Source organism: Zophobas morio, unplaced genomic scaffold, assembly GCF_036711695.1.
Source record: "Zophobas morio isolate AGI-343-1 ecotype UQ-CSIRO unplaced genomic scaffold, CSIRO_AGI_Zmor_V1 ptg000017l, whole genome shotgun sequence".
NCBI lineage: Eukaryota > Metazoa > Arthropoda > Insecta > Coleoptera > Tenebrionidae > Zophobas > Zophobas morio.
The window spans coordinates 725944-745713 of NW_026972122.1; the positions used below are offsets into that span (position 1 = coordinate 725944).

The 19770-nt window shown below is 38.5% G+C and overlaps 4 protein-coding genes across 4 annotated transcripts; 2 read left to right on the forward strand and 2 right to left on the reverse strand.

The window, feature by feature from the left end:
* The first annotated feature begins 2234 nt into the window (after positions 1 to 2234).
* Positions 2235 to 3620, forward strand: LOC135130248 (ATPase H(+)-transporting accessory protein 2). Its single transcript, XM_064057602.1, has 5 exons — positions 2235 to 2381; positions 2431 to 2795; positions 2844 to 2981; positions 3033 to 3302; positions 3348 to 3620. Exons 1-5 carry the CDS (start codon positions 2327 to 2329, stop codon positions 3525 to 3527), a joined length of 1008 nt encoding a protein of 335 aa, XP_063913672.1. The 5' UTR covers positions 2235 to 2326; the 3' UTR covers positions 3528 to 3620.
* A 53-nt stretch (positions 3621 to 3673) lies between these two features.
* On the reverse strand, positions 3674 to 4178 carry LOC135130249 (cytochrome c oxidase subunit NDUFA4). Its single transcript, XM_064057603.1, has 3 exons — positions 4047 to 4178; positions 3854 to 3997; positions 3674 to 3796 (listed from the first exon to the last, which is right to left on the reverse strand). The coding sequence occupies exons 1-3, from the start codon at positions 4086 to 4088 to the stop codon at positions 3740 to 3742; spliced, it is 243 nt and encodes an 80-aa protein (XP_063913673.1). The 5' UTR covers positions 4089 to 4178; the 3' UTR covers positions 3674 to 3739.
* Positions 4179 to 4290: 112 nt separating this feature from the next.
* LOC135130246 (collagen alpha-1(I) chain-like) lies at positions 4291 to 11066 on the forward strand. Its single transcript, XM_064057600.1, has 14 exons — positions 4291 to 5620; positions 5894 to 6271; positions 6327 to 6697; positions 6754 to 7059; positions 7110 to 7406; positions 7460 to 7927; positions 7979 to 8140; positions 8194 to 8391; positions 8442 to 8595; positions 8649 to 9520; positions 9573 to 10266; positions 10321 to 10493; positions 10548 to 10769; positions 10827 to 11066. Exons 1-14 carry the CDS (start codon positions 5428 to 5430, stop codon positions 10971 to 10973), a joined length of 4635 nt encoding a protein of 1544 aa, XP_063913670.1. The 5' UTR covers positions 4291 to 5427; the 3' UTR covers positions 10974 to 11066.
* A 1-nt stretch (position 11067) lies between these two features.
* Positions 11068 to 18047, reverse strand: LOC135130247 (actin, cytoplasmic-like). The gene is made up of 4 exons (XM_064057601.1): positions 17806 to 18047; positions 17611 to 17755; positions 11837 to 12215; positions 11068 to 11789 (listed from the first exon to the last, which is right to left on the reverse strand). The coding sequence occupies exons 2-4, from the start codon at positions 17734 to 17736 to the stop codon at positions 11164 to 11166; spliced, it is 1131 nt and encodes a 376-aa protein (XP_063913671.1). The 5' UTR covers positions 17737 to 17755; positions 17806 to 18047; the 3' UTR covers positions 11068 to 11163.
* Positions 18048 to 19770: the final 1723 nt, after the last annotated feature.

The following is a 19770-nucleotide window of genomic DNA, read 5'->3' on the forward strand; positions in this document are numbered from 1 at the left end:
CTAGTACCTGCTAAGATAAGACTGATTTTTGCAGATACCATATCCTCTAACCCTCCCCACCTACTCTTTATTTTCTTTGAGGGATTACCATTTGCCAATATCAGTTTTATCTTAGCAAGTACTAACCCCACCCACCCGCCCGTTATTTTCTTAGAATGTATGTTATTTGGCAATATCAGCCTTATCTTGCCAAGCACTAGCTCGGCCCATCCGCCCTTTATCTTGTTAGAGGGCTAGTACCTAATAAGATAAGACTGATTTTCGCAAATGACATATCCTCCAAGAAAAGAGAGGGTGGGTGGGCGGGGCTACTACCTGCTAAGATAAGACTGATTTTTGCAGATGACATATACTCTAACCCCGCCCACCCAGCCTTTAGTTTCTTCGAGGGAATACCATTTGCCAATACCAGTTTTATCTTAGCAGTTACTAGCCCCACCCACCTACTACCTGCTAAAATAAAACTGATTTTCGCAAATGAAATACCCCTAAGAGAGGAGAGGGAGGGTGGGTGGAGCTAGTACCTCTTAAGACGGGGAAATTTAAATCATTTAAAAGAATTTTAGGGATTTTCGTGTTCTAATTTTGGGAAATTCTCAGTCTTAAGAGGTACTAATCCCAGTCACCCGCCGTCACTTTTCTTAAAGGGTATCTCATTTGCCAAAATCAGTTTTATATTAGCAAGTATTAGCCCCACCCACCCACCCTCTCTTTTCGTAGAGGGTATATCATTTGCCAAATTCATTTTTATCTTAGCAGTTAGTAGACCCGCCCACCCGCCCTCTCTTTTCTTAAAGGCTATATCATTTGCCAAATTCAGTCTTATCTTAGCACTTACTAACCCCACCCACCCACCCTCTTTTTTCTTAGAGTGTATGTCATTTGCCAAATTCAGTTTTATCTTAGCAGTTACTAGCCCCACCCACCCACCCTCTCTTTGCTTAGAGGGTATATCATTTGCCAATTTCAGTCTTATCCTAGCAGTTACTAGCCCCACCCACCCACCCTCTCTTTTCTTAGAGGGTATATCATTTGCCAAATTCAGTTTTATCTTAGCAGGTAGTAGGCCCGCCCACCCGCCCTCTCTTTTCTTGGAGGGTATCCCATTTGGCAAAATTAGTCTTATCTTAGCACGTACTGATGACTAAAGTATTGTCTCAAACTCTTCCAGAAATTATACACCCCGTATTTTCGGTGCTTTTCAAACTTTTTTTGTTTATTTTTTTTTAAGAATTAATTTTTTTTTTAATTTTTGAAATAAAATATTTATCAGTTATGTCATGATTTGATTTTTCTTGTTGATGCTGTCCCCTTATGGTCAAAATTCAAAGGTATCATTATGCCCATGCCGAGGGATCATTTTACCTATGGGGATGCCTAAAACGATCCTTTTGTAAGGTCCTGGAAAAACGTTAATAACTTTTTTTATAATTATCGAATCACCAATTGGCTTATACTGTTACCTAGATAAATCAATGTTCTTACAAATAATGCTACAGTTTTACATGAATAATAATAATTTGTATTTTTTAAAGAATTTCTCCCTTAGGGGGATCATTTTAGGCACCTTTCCCCTACTCCTGCACTCGTGGTGTGTGAATCCGTGTAGAAATCCAGAATTTTTGGGAACAAATTTAACTTATAGGGGTTCCCATAAAATAAATAAAATTCGCATAATCAAATTTTATAATTTTTCGAAAAAGCTGCATTTGTTTTATTGCATTTCAGCGAGGTAACTAGGTACCTACCTAAATTTCTAAGATTTTGGGTTGGAAAAACCCAAGATTACTATGAAATGCAATAAGATATCTACAATAAAATATTCTTGCAAATTTACTTTTCTATTCTATCTACTTACAGAATATGCTCTACACATAAGTACAATTTTTGTAGACACAAGAGTTAAAAAATAAGAGTGAGGATTATGGTCGGAATTATGTAAATGAACACGAATTTTTTTGTTATGTGCATTGGAACTAAAGATCTCATCAGTCTCTGACGATTATTTTATTAATTTATTTTAAAACACACATTTGGCTTTTTTCATTTCTTAGGACAGTAAATTAGGTTAAACCACATATCAAAAATTTCTCTTTCAAGGGACCATCACTTTATGCTAAAAAAAATAGGAGGTGCTATTTAAAGAAATTTTCCTGAGGTGTGGTGCAGTGGAACATAAAATTTCAAATCAAGCATTCGCGCGGTTAGACAACCAGCAATACACCTTCCCTCTCTCAAGGCCATACTTGTCAATATCACATGATACGGGTGATACCTGCTTTCATGTGATCGAAAATTAATTAGAAGAAAAATCATTCCACCCAAAATGTTCTTAAACTCGCTGTTTCTACTCTTTAGTGCCTCATTTCTTCTAGTCACAGGTAAGAAACTCCCGTGTACACAACCACCGAAAAACATCAAAATTTCCAGTTTCTGGAAACGGGGAATTCATAGTCCTGCACCACCCCAGAAGTCTAACATTCAAGGGACACGACCATGTGAAAGAAAGTATCCTGAAGGAGCTCTACTCGACGGCGTTGGGTTTCTCAACGGAACAATACTCCAACTGGAACGGTATCCTCATTGAGGACCCATTCCATCTAGCTGAAGCTATTGTAACCGTGGCCGTTGATGGAGTCCCTGATATCGGGAATAGCAAAGGGCACCACTTCCCCCTGCGGACCAACGACGTGGAGTCAAATGTGTATGCAGCCTTGGAGAGACGGGTGTTGGAGAGGTACCCGGAAGGTAACAGCCAGTTGGTCAGGATTGACCTTGAAAGTGGCTTAGAACAGGTATTGTTTGGTAATACAGTGAACATAAGTCACACTAGTCGTTTCTAGGTCAACAAATACAGAATCTTTGAAGGGGTTAAGCACGACAAAGCCAAGAAACCAATCCACAATCAGTTGAAATTGAACGTGGATGAAGATCGGGCGTTTTTGAACGACATTACGTTGTTGAATAGTATTATAGATGAGGTATTTAGTGTGTAAAACGGTTCAATTGTTGTTATATTTAGTTGTGTGTAGATCGAGCGGTCTGATATTAGTGCAGACAACACCCCTGACGTGTACTGGTTCAAAATTGAAACTCTCCACGCCTTGACCGACTTATATGGAGAAAACTCGACTCAGGTTAAAGAGGCAAAGCAACTTTTGACTGACGCTATTCTACGTCTGAATACCGCCTTTAATAAACTTTACAAAGGCAAAGTATTAGTGAGTGTTGTCTGTAGCGACGCCATCCACACCAGAAAAGCCAGAAATATTCTAGCTGATGGGGATGAACCTGCCCCGAAGGTAACGTCAAATTTTAATTTTCATCTATTACATTCAGGGTTTTAGTATAACATTGCCAAAGCCTACAGTAAGGATTACCCAGTTATTTTTAATATCATTCTGTGGTTTGGGGTTGCCATGGTGTTTACTTTACTGGCGATTTGCATTGCCATTGGTTCGATGGATCCTGGAAGAGATTCTATTATTTATCGCATGACGAGCACAAGATTGAAGAAAGATAATTAATTTGAAATCAAGTTGTTCATGTGTATATTTTGTTTCCATAGTGATTATGTACATGTAGGTTAAGTAACTATTAGATTGTTGCAGTAGGTGTTATTTATGTGACGTAATGTTATTCCTTATTCCATCTGTGTAAGTAAACAATCCAAAAAATAACAATAATTTATTTATTTAATCGTACATTATCATCTAGAAGCGACTATTTAAGAAACTTTCTAATATTTGGGCGCTGGGGGCTCGAGTTTTTTGTAATCAATGTTGGGGGAATAAAACTGAAACAAAAAATATACAGAGTTGAACAGTACAACTCAGTGTGGATAAAATTTTACCTTGTATTGCTTAGCTCTGAACTCTTCATTGGAGATGTCACCTGAGCGGTTCCACTGGACGTCTGGATTACGTAAAGCGAGTCTAAGCGTGTATCCGATAGCCCCCACGCATCCTAACCCCACACAGACATACAGAGGAATCAACTGAAAATAAACGATCTAGTAGGTGTGTTTTTTGACATTTGGTACTCACAGCCTTGTGTCTTTTAAGACTCTGAAATGACATTCCCTGCATGGTGGTAGATTTTTAGACTTATCACAAGAACTACGCAAAAGAGCAACAACGGCACGTTTCGTAATCGATAAAATTGGCACCCTGTTATCTGGCGCGTACGTGACCGAACTAAACAATGATAGCGCCATACAGAGCACACGGGTGGGAACGAACTAGACACAGATGACGTAGTGTAATGCGAACTATGCATCTTCAAGAATTGTTACATAATTAGGGCTTAATTTTCAACGCAATGTAAAAATCATATCATAAGATTTACGTCCGAATCGACGAACATTTTTTTCTTAAAACAATTAAAGAAAATCGACAATGAGTAAACACCCATGAACGTAGTTCGTCCCGACAGAGTTCGTTTTTTGGCGCGCTGAATTCAAAATTTAACGTTTTTGAGTTCTCTGCCCGAGTCATATTTAAATGTTCTCCCGGCGTCCTGATTACTTTTGCTGCAAGACAAATTTAGATAAAAGTCAACTTTGTCATATTAAAATGTCTTTGACCCATCAACTTTAGCAGAGATCTTATAAATTGGTCCGGGATTCTCATTAATGTAGCATTGCGTCATTCCGGCATCTGCTTGCTTACATACTTCCTCGTTGTAAATTGGTTTGTAATTTAAATTAGAGTAGAAAAACGGTCATTCATTGCGAAAAAGGCAACGTGTTTTATCGATAAGGACTTTTTTGTTTTCATCAGAGGAACAGAATGCGATGAGTAATTTTCGGTTTGTTCAGACTTGGATTTTGAAAATTTTCGAATTGGTGTAAAAGAGGCCTGTTAGATATTTATGTTAAAGATATATATGCGAAATTAAGTCAATTAATAATTAAGTACCACCAAATGGAGGCGATTAGGTACAACAAACCAATAAATTAAGTCACACTGATTAATGCTAATTTAAACAATCACGGCAATTTATCATCATAGAAAAGTTTATTGTAAAAGCTTTGCTGGGTTTCATCAATTGATTCTAGATATTCTCAAATATGAACGACAAAATTACTTAACTATATATTACAAAATCCATACATAACAAAACAAAATGAGAATCTAGTTCCAATTTTTTAAAAGTATTTTATTTTTCGCCAACTGTCTCTATTTTATTTTATTTTGACACCAACGTCTGCATTTATTATCGCCATGCTCTGTGTGTAGTAAACACTAATTCCTAAACACCATTTGGTTCCCCCGACCCCTCCCAGACAGCATAAATATGGGAGATACTATTCAGCCGATGGTAGTCCCGATTCTCAAACGGGACTATCTGTAATTATGGACTCTTTCATAAATCTGTGATGAAGTGTCTGTGCTTTGAATTGTGTTAATATTTCCGTTTCTAAACATGAATCTGAAATTTGTTTTAATAACTTTTTTTTCTCTAATTGTGATTTCTGGAGCCCGAGTCAGAAGACGGGAACGAGAAGTCACTTCGAAAACCGAAAACTCTGAAGAACAAGCGCAGATACAAAATCAGCAGCCAATTTTGGAGGAGGACGACGATCTATACGACGACGAGGATGAAAATTATGATTACTGTAAGCATTTTTATTTTTGTACTAATTTTTTCCTAACAATTTTCAAAAATTTTTGTTATTTTGATTCTTTACTTTATGTTGGAGAATATTATATGAACAAATTTCATATTTTTTATTTTTACATAGAACTTCCCATGCATCTAAAGGACAATTTCGGGACGATATACAGTTCGTTGACTACGAAAATGCAAATTTATCGTTTTCGACTATCTGTTCCGTGTACTTGTTTGTTTTCTCTGAAACCGTCGATTTATTTTAAAATTTTAAATCCAGTCACTTCGTCGCCGTCTACTGTCCAGTTGAACCCCATCACGACCCCACAACCACTGGACGAGCGACCCATCGAAGAGCGCACCCAAACCTTCGTGCAACCCGACAACGAACGTCCAACTTCTTCGGCGATTCCCACGGGAACTGTTGACTTGCACATTTTGCAGCCCACCAGACCTACTCCGGCGAGTCACGTGGGTCCCTACAGTTGCCGCCACGAAGGAAAGTTGTACCGTGACCAAGAAACATGGCGTTCTGGACCCTGTACCAACTGTACTTGCGTAAATCGAGTGGCCGATTGCAAAACAGACGAAGAATGTGTGAGAGGAACGAGACCTACCAGACAGCCACAGGAGGGTTATGACACCGCGGCAGTTCCTGGTACCATTAACAACAAAAATTGGAAATAATGAATGATTTTACGAGTTGTTTGTAGGTCCACCAGGAAGTGCAGGGTATCCGGGCGAACCCGGCCATCCAGGCCAAATGGGGGCACCTGGTTCGCCGGGAACTCCGGGAATTCCTGGCGCTCCAGGTCCGCCTGGACCCGCTCCTGATTTGTCGTCTTACTACCAGCAACTGGCGCTTTCGCAATCGAGTAACGATAAAGGTCCTGGTCCAGTCGAACCGTTTCAATATTTGCAAGCTCAAGTCGGTCCGATTGGACCTAGGGGACCTCCAGGACCCGTGGGACTATTAGGCCCGCAGGGTTTCCAAGGACCTAGAGGGGACACAGGGGAGAGCGGACCCGTGGGACCACCCGGACCTCCAGGACCAAGAGGTTTGCCTGGACCATCAGGAAAAGAAGTCAGTTTTACTTCTATGTCCTCAACTACATATATTTGTACGCTTCGTGTTTATAGGGAAGTCCCGGCGACGATGGTGAAACTGGCCAACCCGGCTCCATTGGACCTCCAGGACCCAGAGGCTTACCCGGAATGCCTGGTATTCCAGGTCTGAAGGGTCATCGGGGTTTTCCCGGTCTGGACGGAGCAAAAGGTGACCAGGGACTACCTGGCGAGAAAGGAATCACCGGTAATCCAGGTCCCATGGGACCTGTAGGCCCAATGGGACCATCCGGTTCTCGAGGAGAAAGAGGCAGAGAAGGTCCGCCAGGTCCACCAGGAATACGAGGTTTAGATGGAATCGCTGGACCACCTGGCCTTCCCGTAAAATTCTTCCTCTCTTACTTTTCGTGAGTTAAATTGTACACTTTCAGGGCGAAATTGGCAAACCTGGACCTCCTGGGTTTCCCGGCAATCCGGGAGCTAAAGGTGACCAAGGAAGTCAAGGCCCTAAAGGAAGTTTAGGTTTGCAAGGACCTAGAGGAGAAGCGGGTCAGCCAGGACGAGCAGGAGAAAATGGATTACCTGGAGCGCCCGGAAAAGACGGCTTTCCTGGCGAAAAAGGAGATCCAGGAGCTACAGGCATATCCGGCCCTCCTGGGTTTCCTGGTGGACGAGGACCACCCGGATTAAACGGGAGTCCGGGCCAACCAGGAGCCAAAGGCAGTCCTGTAAACAAACCCCTTTTCAATGTTTCACTCTACTAAATTTCGTTTTTATTTAGGGCATACCCGGTGAACGAGGATTTAGAGGAGAAATCGGGATGAAAGGAGAAACTGGAGCACCTGGCCCGCGAGGATTACCTGGAGTTGTCGGTGCAGAAGGTAAAAGAGGAAAAAGAGGACCCAGAGGTCCCATGGGATCAGCTGGACCACCAGGTGAAAGAGGATCTCAAGGAGTCAGAGGTTTACCCGGACCGGATGGAGCTACTGGTCCTAAAGGACAAGCAGGGAATAGAGGCGCCATAGGTCCACAGGGTATCAAAGGCTCGCCGGGTGAACCTGGAAGACCGGGCTCGATTGGTTTACAGGGTATGCGAGGTCTGACAGGAAGATCTGGACCTCAAGGAAGACCAGGTAGTCCAGGTGAAAGGGGACAACCAGGCGCGGATGGAAAACCTGGTGAAACAGGACATCAAGGATTACAAGGTTTGCCTGGACCGTTAGGTCCGCCTGGTGATAAAGGAAATCAAGTAATGTTTATTACATATTTGTGTTTATTTTATAGCTTGAATTGGTTATAGGGTGAAGCTGGAAAAGACGGAGAACCAGGTCCCCAGGGTCCACCTGGCCCACGAGGTGATGCAGGAAAAGATGGACCATCCGGATCGCCCGGACCACCCGGACCTCCAGGCGTTGACGGTGAAAGAGGTCCACCAGGAGTCACGGGCCCTACAGGCTTCCAAGTATGTTTCACAAGGGACAGTTGAAACGTAAACTGTGATTTCTTGTTTGTTAGGGACTACCAGGGGCACCAGGTATTCAAGGAGCTGCTGGAAAAGATGGAGATACTGGTGTGCAAGGACCACCCGGCTTACCCGGTAGTATTGGACCGAGAGGAGAAAGAGGTATTCCTGGAGAGCGAGGACCAGTTGGACAACCTGGACTTCCTGGTATGAAAGGAGCAACGGGACCACAGGGTCCGGATGGAATTCCTGTAAGTCTTTTGATATCATGGTCATTACAACCGTAAAGTGATATTTGTAGGGACCTACTGGCCCGCACGGTGCGAAAGGTCACGCAGGGACACCAGGATTAATGGGTCTTCCTGGTACACGTGGTCAGCCTGGTCCGCAAGGCGAAAAAGGAGAACATGGAAGCATTGGCCCTATTGGTCCCGAAGGCCCTCCAGGGCGGCAAGGTAATTCACTTTTCGACATAGTTTTAGCGTCTAACTTTAATTTTATTGTTTAGGAGAACGAGGTCCACAAGGTTTCCCTGGACCAACAGGTCCACCCGGAGAACCAGCCGAAAGAGGAGAACCTGGTCCACCTGGACCACCAGGTGAACCAGGAGCTCCCGGAGGACCCGGCGAAAGAGGACCACTTGGATCTCCCGGTCTACAAGGTTTCCCTGGTCCTCAAGGTCTAATCGGCTTACCTGGACTCAAAGGCGAGAGAGGACTCTTTGGCCCCAAAGGAATGCAAGGAAATCCGGGTCCCATAGGAAGACCCGGAGAAGTGGGTCCCCCAGGACCCATCGGCTTGACAGGAGTCAAAGGAGCTCGAGGCGAAGCAGGTCCCAGAGGCGATGTTGGATTAATGGGACCTCCTGGACGTCCCGGCGATCCGGGGCAGGCCGGCCAACCCGGAAGCATCGGTCCTCCTGGTCTTCCAGGTTTACCTGGATTCAAAGGAGCTGCTGGGGAAACAGGACGCGTTGGGTTACCAGGACCGCAAGGTTTACCCGGACCATCGGGACCCGAAGGCCAAAAAGGTGAAGTGGGATCAGAAGGACCCACCGGACCTGTTGGACCACTAGGACCAATGGGCCCTGCAGGTGATCGAGGGTTACCCGGACTTCCTGGCCCGCCGGGACCCACAGGCTTGAGTGGTTTAAGAGGAGCACCTGGAGAAGCGGGTGCTCCAGGGAAACCTGGTAACGAAGGACCGCAAGGTCCACCTGGATTGAGTGGACCACCTGGAATGGCGGGTCCGATGGGCGAACAAGGTCCGGAAGGACCATCTGGAAAACCGGGACCACCAGGTTTGGCTGGACGAATGGGCGATAAAGGTCCTGTAGGACCGATGGGTCCTACCGGTCCATCAGGACCACCGGGTTTGCCGGTAAGTGTGAATTCCATTATATTATAATCACAGTGTTAATAAAATTGTTTAGGGGCCACCTGGTGGTACTGGATCACCAGGTCCTACCGGCGAAAGAGGACCTCGCGGAGAAGTGGGTCCTACTGGTGTCGATGGCCCACCGGGCGAAAGAGGGAAACAAGGTCCGCAAGGTCTCGAAGGTATTAAAGGCGAACGAGGAGAAGCGGGACCTAAAGGGGCAAAGGGACACCGAGGTTTGATTGGGCTGCAAGGTCTACCAGGGAGTGCGGGACTTCCTGGAGAGAAGGGATTGACTGGAAATCCCGGACTTCCTGGAAAGGATGGCGAGACGGGACCCAGAGGTCCGCCGGGAAGGGATGGCAGTCCTGGACCGCAGGGTGTTCCTGGGTTGATTGGAGAACGAGGCGGCAAAGGCGACGACGGTAAACCTGGACCAGCGGGACAGCCTGGTCCTCCAGGTCCTCCGGGACCTCCTGGTGATGGATTGGGCTACGACGCGGCTAGTTTGGCGGCTTTGCTTGCTCAAGGACAAATAAACAACCAAAAAGGACCTGATCCTTTGGGCGACGAACCGATTAGGGTGTTCGGTAAACAGATGACGGACCAAGAACGCAGAGAAATTGTGGTTAAGGCTTACGAACAACTGAAGGCATCGTTTGAGAAGTTTAAAAAACCGAATGGGGATAAGAACAACCCGGGTAAGACCTGCAAGGACATACTGAGCGCTTATCCGGAGTCGAAGAGCGGTAGGTAAACTACCATTGAAGTAGGTAGGTATTGAAGAAGATTGCTTGTTCTAGGACAATACTGGGTGGACCCTAACGAAGGAGATTCGAAGGATGCGATACTAGTTCACTGTGACATGGAAAATAAGGCGACGTGCATCGTTCCAAAGCCGGAGAGGTCCCCAGAAATCCAACACCGTGGTGGCGAGAGCGAAATTTGGCTGGGTGAACTCAAAAACGGGCTGAAGGTTGGTATTGAAGGTACTTATTCGGGCTCATAGATAGCTTTTTCTTGATTTTAGATTTCGTATAAATCTCACAGCAACCAAATTGGATTCCTCCAGTTGCTGTCGCTTCACGCGGAACAGAACATCACGTTTAATTGTAAGAACACTGCGGCTTATTATGACGTTACAAGACACACATACAAGAAAGGATTGAAGTTCATAACCTGGAATGACTCTGAGTTGACGCCTCGGGGTAACGTCCGGTTACGCTACGAAGCCATTACTGATGACTGTAGGGTAAGACTATGACCTGATTTTCCTAGAGGATGTTCTTTCATGGTGTAAATGTTTCAGATGCGTAAAGACACCTGGGCCAAATCAGTTCTTTCGTACAAAACTGACAAAACAGCAAGACTTCCCATAATCGACGTAGGAATTCGCGATTTTGGAGGCCCGAACCAGGCGTTCTGGGTGGAAATCGGCCCTGTTTGTTTCTCTTAACTGCCAAGCATTCTTAACATCTCTATCACTGCCTAAGTATATTAAATTGTAAGGTGTTTACATTGTACATTATTTTTTAATAAAGAAGGTGCTGTGACAAAAACTTTTTTATTTAACAACAATCAACAATTAATGTTTTAATTTAGTTAATGATAGGGTAGACCCTGGATCCTAGGTCTTCTACACAAGCTTAAAAACACTTGCGATGAACGATAACCGGTCCGGACTCGTCGTACTCATCCTTCGAGATCCACATCTGCTGGAACGTCGTCAGACTGGCCAAAATGCTTCCACCAATCCACACGGAGTACTTTCGTTCTGGTGGCGCAATGATCTTAATCTTCATGGAAGCCGGTGCCAAAGCCGCGATTTCCTTCTGGATTCTGTCCGCAACCCCCGCGAACATCGTGCTTCCTCCAGACAGAACAATATTCGCGTACAAATCCTTCCGAATATCCATGTCCGACCTCATGATCGAGTTGTACGTGGTCTCGTGAATCCCGGTCGTCTCCATCCCCAAGAACGTCGGCTGGAACATGGCTTCAGGACACCGGAAGCGTTCGTTCCCTATCGTAATGATCTGCCCATCCGGCAACTCATAGCTCTTCTCGAACGTGTTAGTACTAGCGGATATCGCAAGATCCCGTTCGAAGTCCAACGCCACGAAGCAGATCTTCTCCTTAAGGTCTCGGATTATCTCGCGTTCTGCCGTGGTGGTGAAGCTGTACCCCCTCTCGGTGAGGATCTTCATCAGGTAGTCGGTGAGGTCGCGGCCGGCGAGGTCCATACGAAGAATTGCGTGAGGGAGTGCGTATCCTGGAAAATGATTTTTGGGTGACGAAATTTTGCTAATTTTGACGTACCTTCGTAGATGGGGACGGTGTGGGACACGCCGTCGCCGGAGTCCATGACGATGCCGGTGGTGCGTCCACTTGCGTACAGCGACAAGACAGCTTGGATGGCGACGTACATGGCCGGGCAGCCGAACGTTTCGAACATGATTTGGGTCATCTTCTCTCTGTTTATTTTCGGGTTTAATGGGGCTTCGGTCAGGAGGACGGGGTGGTCCTCTGGCGATACTCTCAGTTCGTTGTAGAAGGTGTGGTGCCAGATTTTTTCCATGTCGTCCCAGTTGCTTACGATTCCGTGTTCGATGGGGTATTTTACGGTCAAAACGCCGCGTTTGGTTTGGGCTTCGTCGCCCACGTAGGAGTCTTTCTGGCCCATTCCGACCATCACACCCTAAAATAACGAAATGCTACGTAGTAAGTTTAATGAAGGTGGATTTTAACTTTAATTTAAAACAACCAGCACGTGTACATTAATAATGTACATAATCAAGAATTTCAAACAGTTATTTATTTCAATAAAAAATTATACAGTGAAATTTATATTTAAATCCAATTACCTGAAGTATGTTATACGATTGAATAATAAAGTCGTCCAGCAGCATTTGAAATTTAATGTTAACAGAATTATGTTGGCAGCGCTAACGGATTTCTTGCTTAGTTTGACAGTTACTATCAAATAACTGCAATGCCAACATCATTATTTTAAAAATACATTTCATGGCCTACTAGACGGACTTTTTTTCTATTATTACTACCATCAAACAAGTGCAGTTCTTAAGATAATTTATAACTTTCAGTTATTAAGTTAAAATTAAATAACTGTGGATAATTCACAGGTAAAGAAACATGCTATGCCTATATTTTAAGTGAATTTTTGGTAATACAGTTTTGTGATGAGACGACAAAAAAAAAAGAAAAGTAAGAAATGGGACAAACATAACCAAAAAAGTCAACAAAAGGACTACAAAAAATGAGAAAAAATAAAAGACTACAAAAAAAGACAAAAATGCGACTAAGGAAAAAAGGAGTTGAAAAATCGACATAGAGAAGTGATCAAAAAATGAAAAAAAAATGCAACAAAAAATGTAACAAAGAAACGACAAAAACCGCCAGAATAAAAAACATGAGGAAAAAACACCACAAAAAAACCAACAAAAAATATAAAGAAAAAAAAAGGTTACAAGAGAACAAAACAAAAATGTGGCTAATAAAACAGGAGTCAAAAAATTAGAAAGTAATAAAAAAAAGAAAATTAAAAATGCGATTTAAAAACAAAGGGTGAAAAAAAGTATCAAAAAAAGGCTATAAAAATGTGACAAAACAAATTTTAAAAGGACAACTAAAAAAGTGACAAAAAACGACACAAAAACCAACAAAAAAATACAAAAGAAATGAGAAAATAAAAAGAGACAAAACAAAAATGTGAATAATAAAAACAGGAGTCTAAAAATAAGAAGTGACCAAAAAAAAAAGAAAACAAAAAATAGGTGTGAAAAAAGTGTAAAAAAGGCTATAAAAATATAACAAAACAAATCTGAAATTTGAAAAAAGTGACAAAACAACTAAAAAAACCCCGAAATTAAGAAACATGAGAAAAAAACGACAAAAAAAAGTAACAAAAATAATCACAAAAAATAGAGAGAATAAAAGGCTACAAGAAAACAAAACAAAAATGTGACTAAGAAAAAAGGAGTCAAAAAATAGGAATGTGATGAAAAAAAGGAAACAAAAAAATGCGAATTTATAAAAAAAAAGGAGCAAAAAAAGTGTCAACAAAGACCATCAAAATGCGACAAAAGAAATCCTAAAAAGACGACTGAAGAAAAAGTGACAAAAACCGCGAGAATAAAAAATATGAGAAAAAACGCCACAAAAAAGCAACAAAAAAAACAAAAAAAATCAGAGAATAAAAAGCTAGAAGAGAGCAAAACAAAAATGTGACTAAGAAAAAGAGGAGTCAAAAAATAAGTGATGAAAAAAAAGAAAATAAAAAATGCGAATTAAAAAAAAGAGTGAAAAAAAGTGTCAACAAAGAAGGCCATAAAAATGCAAAACAAATCTCAAAAATACAACTAAGAAAGTGACAAAAAACCGACAAAAACAGGAGAAAAAACGACACAAAAAACAAAAAAAAATGAAAAAATAAAAAGCTACAAGAAGACAAAACAAAAATCTGACAAAAAAAAACAGGAGTCCAAAAATAAGAAAGTGATAAAAAAAAGAAAGTAAAAAATCTGAATTAAAAAATAGGTGTGAAAAAGTGTAAAAAAAGGCTACAAAAATGTAACAAAACAAATCTCAGAACGACGACTGAAAAAAGTGACAAAAAAGACAACAAAAAAAACACGATAAAAACCGCGAAATTAAAAAACATGAGAAAAAAACGACACAAAAAAGCAACAAAAATAAACACAAAAAAATTGAGAAAATAAAAGGCTACAAGTGAACAAAGCAAAAATGTGACTAAGAAAAAAGGAGTCAAAAAATAAGAAACTGATAAAATAAACGGAAACAAAAAAAAAATATGCAAATTTATAAAAAAAGGAGCAAAAAAGTGTCAAAAAAAGACCATCAAAATGCGACAAAAGAAATCCTAAAACAAAGTGACAAAAACCGCGAGAATAAAAAATATGAGAAAAAAACGCCACAAAAAAGCAACAAAAAACACAAAAAAAAATGAGAAAATAAAAGGCTAGAAGAGAACAAAACTAAAATGTGACTAAGAAAAAGAGGAGTCAAAAATAAGTGATCAAAAAAAAAGAAAATAAAAAATGCGAATTAAAAAAGAGTGAAAAAAAGTGTCAAAAAAAGAAGGCTATAAAAATGCAAAACAAATCTCAAAAAGACAACTAAGGAAGTGCAAAAAAACGACAAAAAACATGAGAAAAAACGACACAAAAAACAAAAAAAAAGAGAAAATAAAAAGCTACAAGAAGACAAAACAAAAATGTGACTAAGAAAAACAGGACCCCAAAAATAAGAAAGTGATAAAAAAAAGAAACTAAAAAATCTGAATTTAAAAATCGGTGTGAAAAAGTGTAAAAAAAGGCTACAGAAATGTAACAAAACAAATCTCAGAAAGACGACTGAAAAAAGTGGCAAAAAAGACGACAAAAAAAACACGATAAAAACCGCGAAATGAAAAAACATGAGAAAAAACCGACACAAAAAAGCAACAAAAATAAACACAAAAAAATTAGAGAAAATAAAAGGCTACAAGAGAACAAAACAAAAATGTGACTAAGAAAAAAGGAGTCAAAAAATAAGAAACTGATAAAAAAAGGAAACAAAAAAATGCGAATTTATAAAAAAAAAGAGCAAAGAATGTGTCAAACAAAAGGCCAGCAAAATGCCACAAAAGAAATCCTAAAAAGACGACTGAAGAAAAAGTGACAAAGACGACTAAAAAAACGACAAGAACTGCGGAAATAAAAAAAAAACATGAGAAGAAAACGACACAAAAAAATCAACAAAAAGAAAACAAAAAAAATAGAGAAAATAAAAGGCTACAAGAGAACAAAACAAAAATCTAACTAAAAAAACAGGAGTAAAAAAAAAGAAAATAAAAAATGCGAATTAAAAAAAAGAGTGATAAAAATGTCAAAAAGGCTATAAAAATGCAACAAAACAAATCTCAAAAAGATAACTAAAAAAGTGACAAAAAAACGACTAAAAAGAACTACAAAAACCATGACAAAAAACGACACAAAAAAGCAACAAAAAAACACAAAAACCAGAAAATAAAAGGACACAAGCAGACAAAACAAAATGTGACTAAGAAAAACGGAATTTCAAAAATAAGAAAGTGATCAAAAAAACAAATAAAAAATGCGAATTAAAAGAAAGAGTGATAAAAATGTCAAAAAAGGCTACAAAAATGCAACAAAACAAATCTCAAAAAGATAACTAAAAAATGACAAAAAAACGACAAAAACTACGACAAAAAACGACAGAAAAAAAACAACAAAAAACACAGAAAAATGAGAAAATAAAAGGCTGCAAGAAGACAAAACAAAAATGTGATTAAGAAAAACAGGAGTCCAAAAATAAGAAAGTGATAAAAAACAGAAAATAAAAAAATGCAAAATAAAAAAAAAAAGAGTGAAAAAAAGTGTAAAAAAAAGGCTATAAAGATGTCACAAAACAAATCTCAAAAAGACGACCGAAAAAAGTGACAAAAAAAGACGACTAAAAAACGACAAAAACCGCGAAAATGTAAAACATGAGAAAAACGACACAAAAAGCGACAATAAAAAACGTGGGAAAAATGCCACAAAAAAAAAGGAATAAAAAATCAAGGGATAAAAAATACGAAAAAAAAAATACAAAAATATGTGAGAGAAAATAAAAAGCTAAGAAAACAAAAAACAAAAATGCAACTAAGAAACAAAGAAGTCAAAAAATAAAAAAGTGATCAAAAAAGACACAAAAAAATCAAAAAAAAAATGAAAGAAGTGTCAAAAAAGGCTATAAAAATACAGCAAAACAAATCCGACAAAAAGATGACGAAAAAAAAGTAACAAAAAACACAACAAAAAATTCGATAATAAAAGAGGTAAGTAAATAATCGGCTAAAAAAAAACTAAAGAAAAGAAAGCACAAAAAAGAGTAAAAAGGCGCCAAAACATATGATAAACATGGGACACAAAATTACAAAAAAGAAAAACTAAAAACGGACAAAAGATTGGACAAAAAAGTGAAAAAAGCAACTAAAAAAAGACAACAAAAGGGAAGGCGATAAAAAAGACAAGTAAATGAGATAAAAAAGAAAAATAATGAGCCAAGATAAACACGAAAAAACAGCCAAAAGAGAAAGAAAACAAAATATGCAAAAAAAACCTGAATAAAAAAATCGACAAAAAAAAGTAAAAAAAAAAACGACAAAATAGGTAATATAAAAATGCAAACTATAGAAAAGGAGAGAAAAAACTGTCAAAAAATGCTACACAAATGCGACAAGAAAATACGCCAAAAAATGGGAATAAAAATGTCTTAAAAAAAAATAACAAAAAAAAGACAACCAAATTGGGAATTAAAGCAATACAAAATGCGAACAAAAAAAGGGAGAAAAAAGGAGCCAAAAAAACTACAAAAGCGCCATATAAAGAAATGCGAAAAAACTACTAAAAAGGCGATAAAAAACGCCACAAAAAAAGGAGATAAAAAAGTAACAAAAAATACCCAAAACAAAAACAAAAAGGCAACTAAGGAAAGCGAAAAAATGTGACAAAAAACAGGCGATGAAAAATATACATATACCTATACATTATTTTGTGCATTAAAATGTTTTACTATTTTGATTTTTTGCACAAAAGTCTAGACGTCGACAAAAACCAAAGGCAGATTAATAAACCACATGTATACCGAAGAATGTTATTTTATACTATTTAAGTAGCATACACATATGATCGAAAAAAAAACTCCATGCCGTATAATTTATTTTTAAAATAATATGACTGGAATTTGCCCCTTTATTTGACTTACATATCTAATAGTGAACACTATAAAGTAACTTTGATTGGACCGTAACTGTCAAACTAAACAAAGTAGCATTGGTATTGCCAACATCACTATTTTAAAAATGAATTACTAAAATACATATAATATTTGACAACAATCAGTCCAGTAGTTGGGTACAGATGTCAGCGATTTAATTGCTCTTATTAAAATAACTTCAGTATTTTTTGAAATAAATGTCAACTTGAGTTTAACTTTTCTTTTTCTTAGTATATACTTAAATAAAACACAAAACATGACACTCCAAACTATAAAAAAATCATACGGACCTGATATCGAGGGCGCCCCACGACACTGGCAAAAACGGCTCTAGGGGCGTCGTCCCCGGCAAATCCTGCTTTGCACATCCCAGAGCCATTGTCAATGACTAAAGCAGCGACATCGTCGTCACACATTTTTCAAAATGAATTTAGTCTAAAAATTATTCTTGAACAACAACCCTACGAAAAAAAAACCTATCTTACCGAACTTCTAGATTCACAGAAAACGTTGACCACTACGTTTGTAAACGCTTCTTGATCAAAAGACAATGTTCTCTAAGCTATAAGTGATTCATTTAATCAACACTAATTAACCAGTTTACGGTAACAAAAGATTAATTTTTATACATTTCAAGCATTCACTTCTTTCGGAACCGTTATGAAATGGTACAATTCACTTAATTACTCGAAATAGTTCTTTACTGTAAACACAAAACTGATGGGTATCGAAGATTGCATTTCTTTTATAACTTCCATTGCCCCACTCGAGCTTTGCCTTCGTTTGGAAAATTTATAACTGTAACAGATTAGCATATAGTGAAGCAGCCGATCTCTTTATTACACTTCAATTCTTCGTGCATTTCTGGGGAAATTCTGCAGAGATTTTAACTAGTTATGGAAAATTTTATGCGACGACAATTTTAAGTAGCTATTTTTGCAATCAATAAATAACAAAAAAAAATTAATCACACACTTTCTTCTATTTTTTCCTTCGCAATTATTTATTTATTGTAAGTGAAAAAAGCAACAGTTAATTATTTTTTTGTGTGAAAGTAAATTTGAAATTTAAGGCCTCATTAATTTTAATATTTTTAAATTTATTTTTAAATGTGTGTTAATTACTTACTCCTCGAATGTGTACCTGTAATTTTTAGCTCTATACCGTAAAGGTGGTGCAGTAATTATCATGGGCAATGTGGTTTACGGGTAATTAAAACCACTGTACTTGAACAAAAATCAAATTTTTAGAAACGTAGCATGTAAATTTCAGAAAAAGTCTCTTGGATTTTAACATCCTTTGAAAATCGGTTTTTCCGCACTAGGTTTATGAAATAATTAGATATAGAATAACTATTAAACACATTTTTTATACATTACGATAAAATAATTGTAATCATTATCATAAACATTATTATTAATCTGTAGTTTAACGGGATGTATTCATATGAATTAGAGAAGTCGATTTCTTTAAATTATTAGAACATTTAAGTCACGCAGTTGTAATCGCACGCATTGATATTATCTTGTAAATCTAATAAATAATAAATCAAGTATAACAAAGAACTAATTTCTGAGTTATGAAAAAAAAAGAATAAACAAAAGAAGTGCTGCATCAAACAACATAATTAAAATCTTCTCTGTCGGAACATCAGGAAGGAAGAAATTCATGAAAGATTTATGGATAAATCGAAATACGGTCAGATGGTTGGTTTTTTAATTGTTTGTATGTAATTAAATAAGATTTACTAGGCCTTTTTCCGGTTATCTCTTCAATAACTTACTAGTAGATTGGTAATATAACGCCCGCAAGCATTGGAAGTTTCGTCCAATACAAATTTTACAATTTCTTTAAAACTAGACATACTCATTGTATTTAAATATCTGATACAAAATTTTTTCTCAGCGTTCTTCTAGAAAAATAAGGATTTTGCAATTAAGCTCCGCCTCCGGGGCTCACGACGAATAAAAAAATCATCACAATTAAGATCGGCGGGGTGGGCGGGGTTTATATTTTGCCTTTATTTTCTTCATATATATAGCCATCTTTTCACAACAAGAAACTTAGAATATGGTTAAAATGGTACATTTTTGTAAGGAAATATGAATTTTGCAATTATGGGGCAAAATCGATATCCTTATACATATTTTCCATTTTAAACATGTTTTAAGTTTCATGTTGTAAAAATAAGTCAACACATGTTAAAACAAAAAAGCAAAATGTAAGCCCGCCCACCCACCCCATCTCAATTGTGTTGATTTTTTTATATTTAGAAACTTGAAACGCGTTTAAAATGGTAATTTTTTGTAGGGAAATATGGATTTTGCGATTAGGCTCCGCCTCCCGACTTACGACGAATTAAAAAAATCATCAGAATTGAGATCGGGTGGATGGGCGGGGCTTATATTTTGCCCTTTTTTTTCTTAATGTATATAGCCATCTTTTCACAA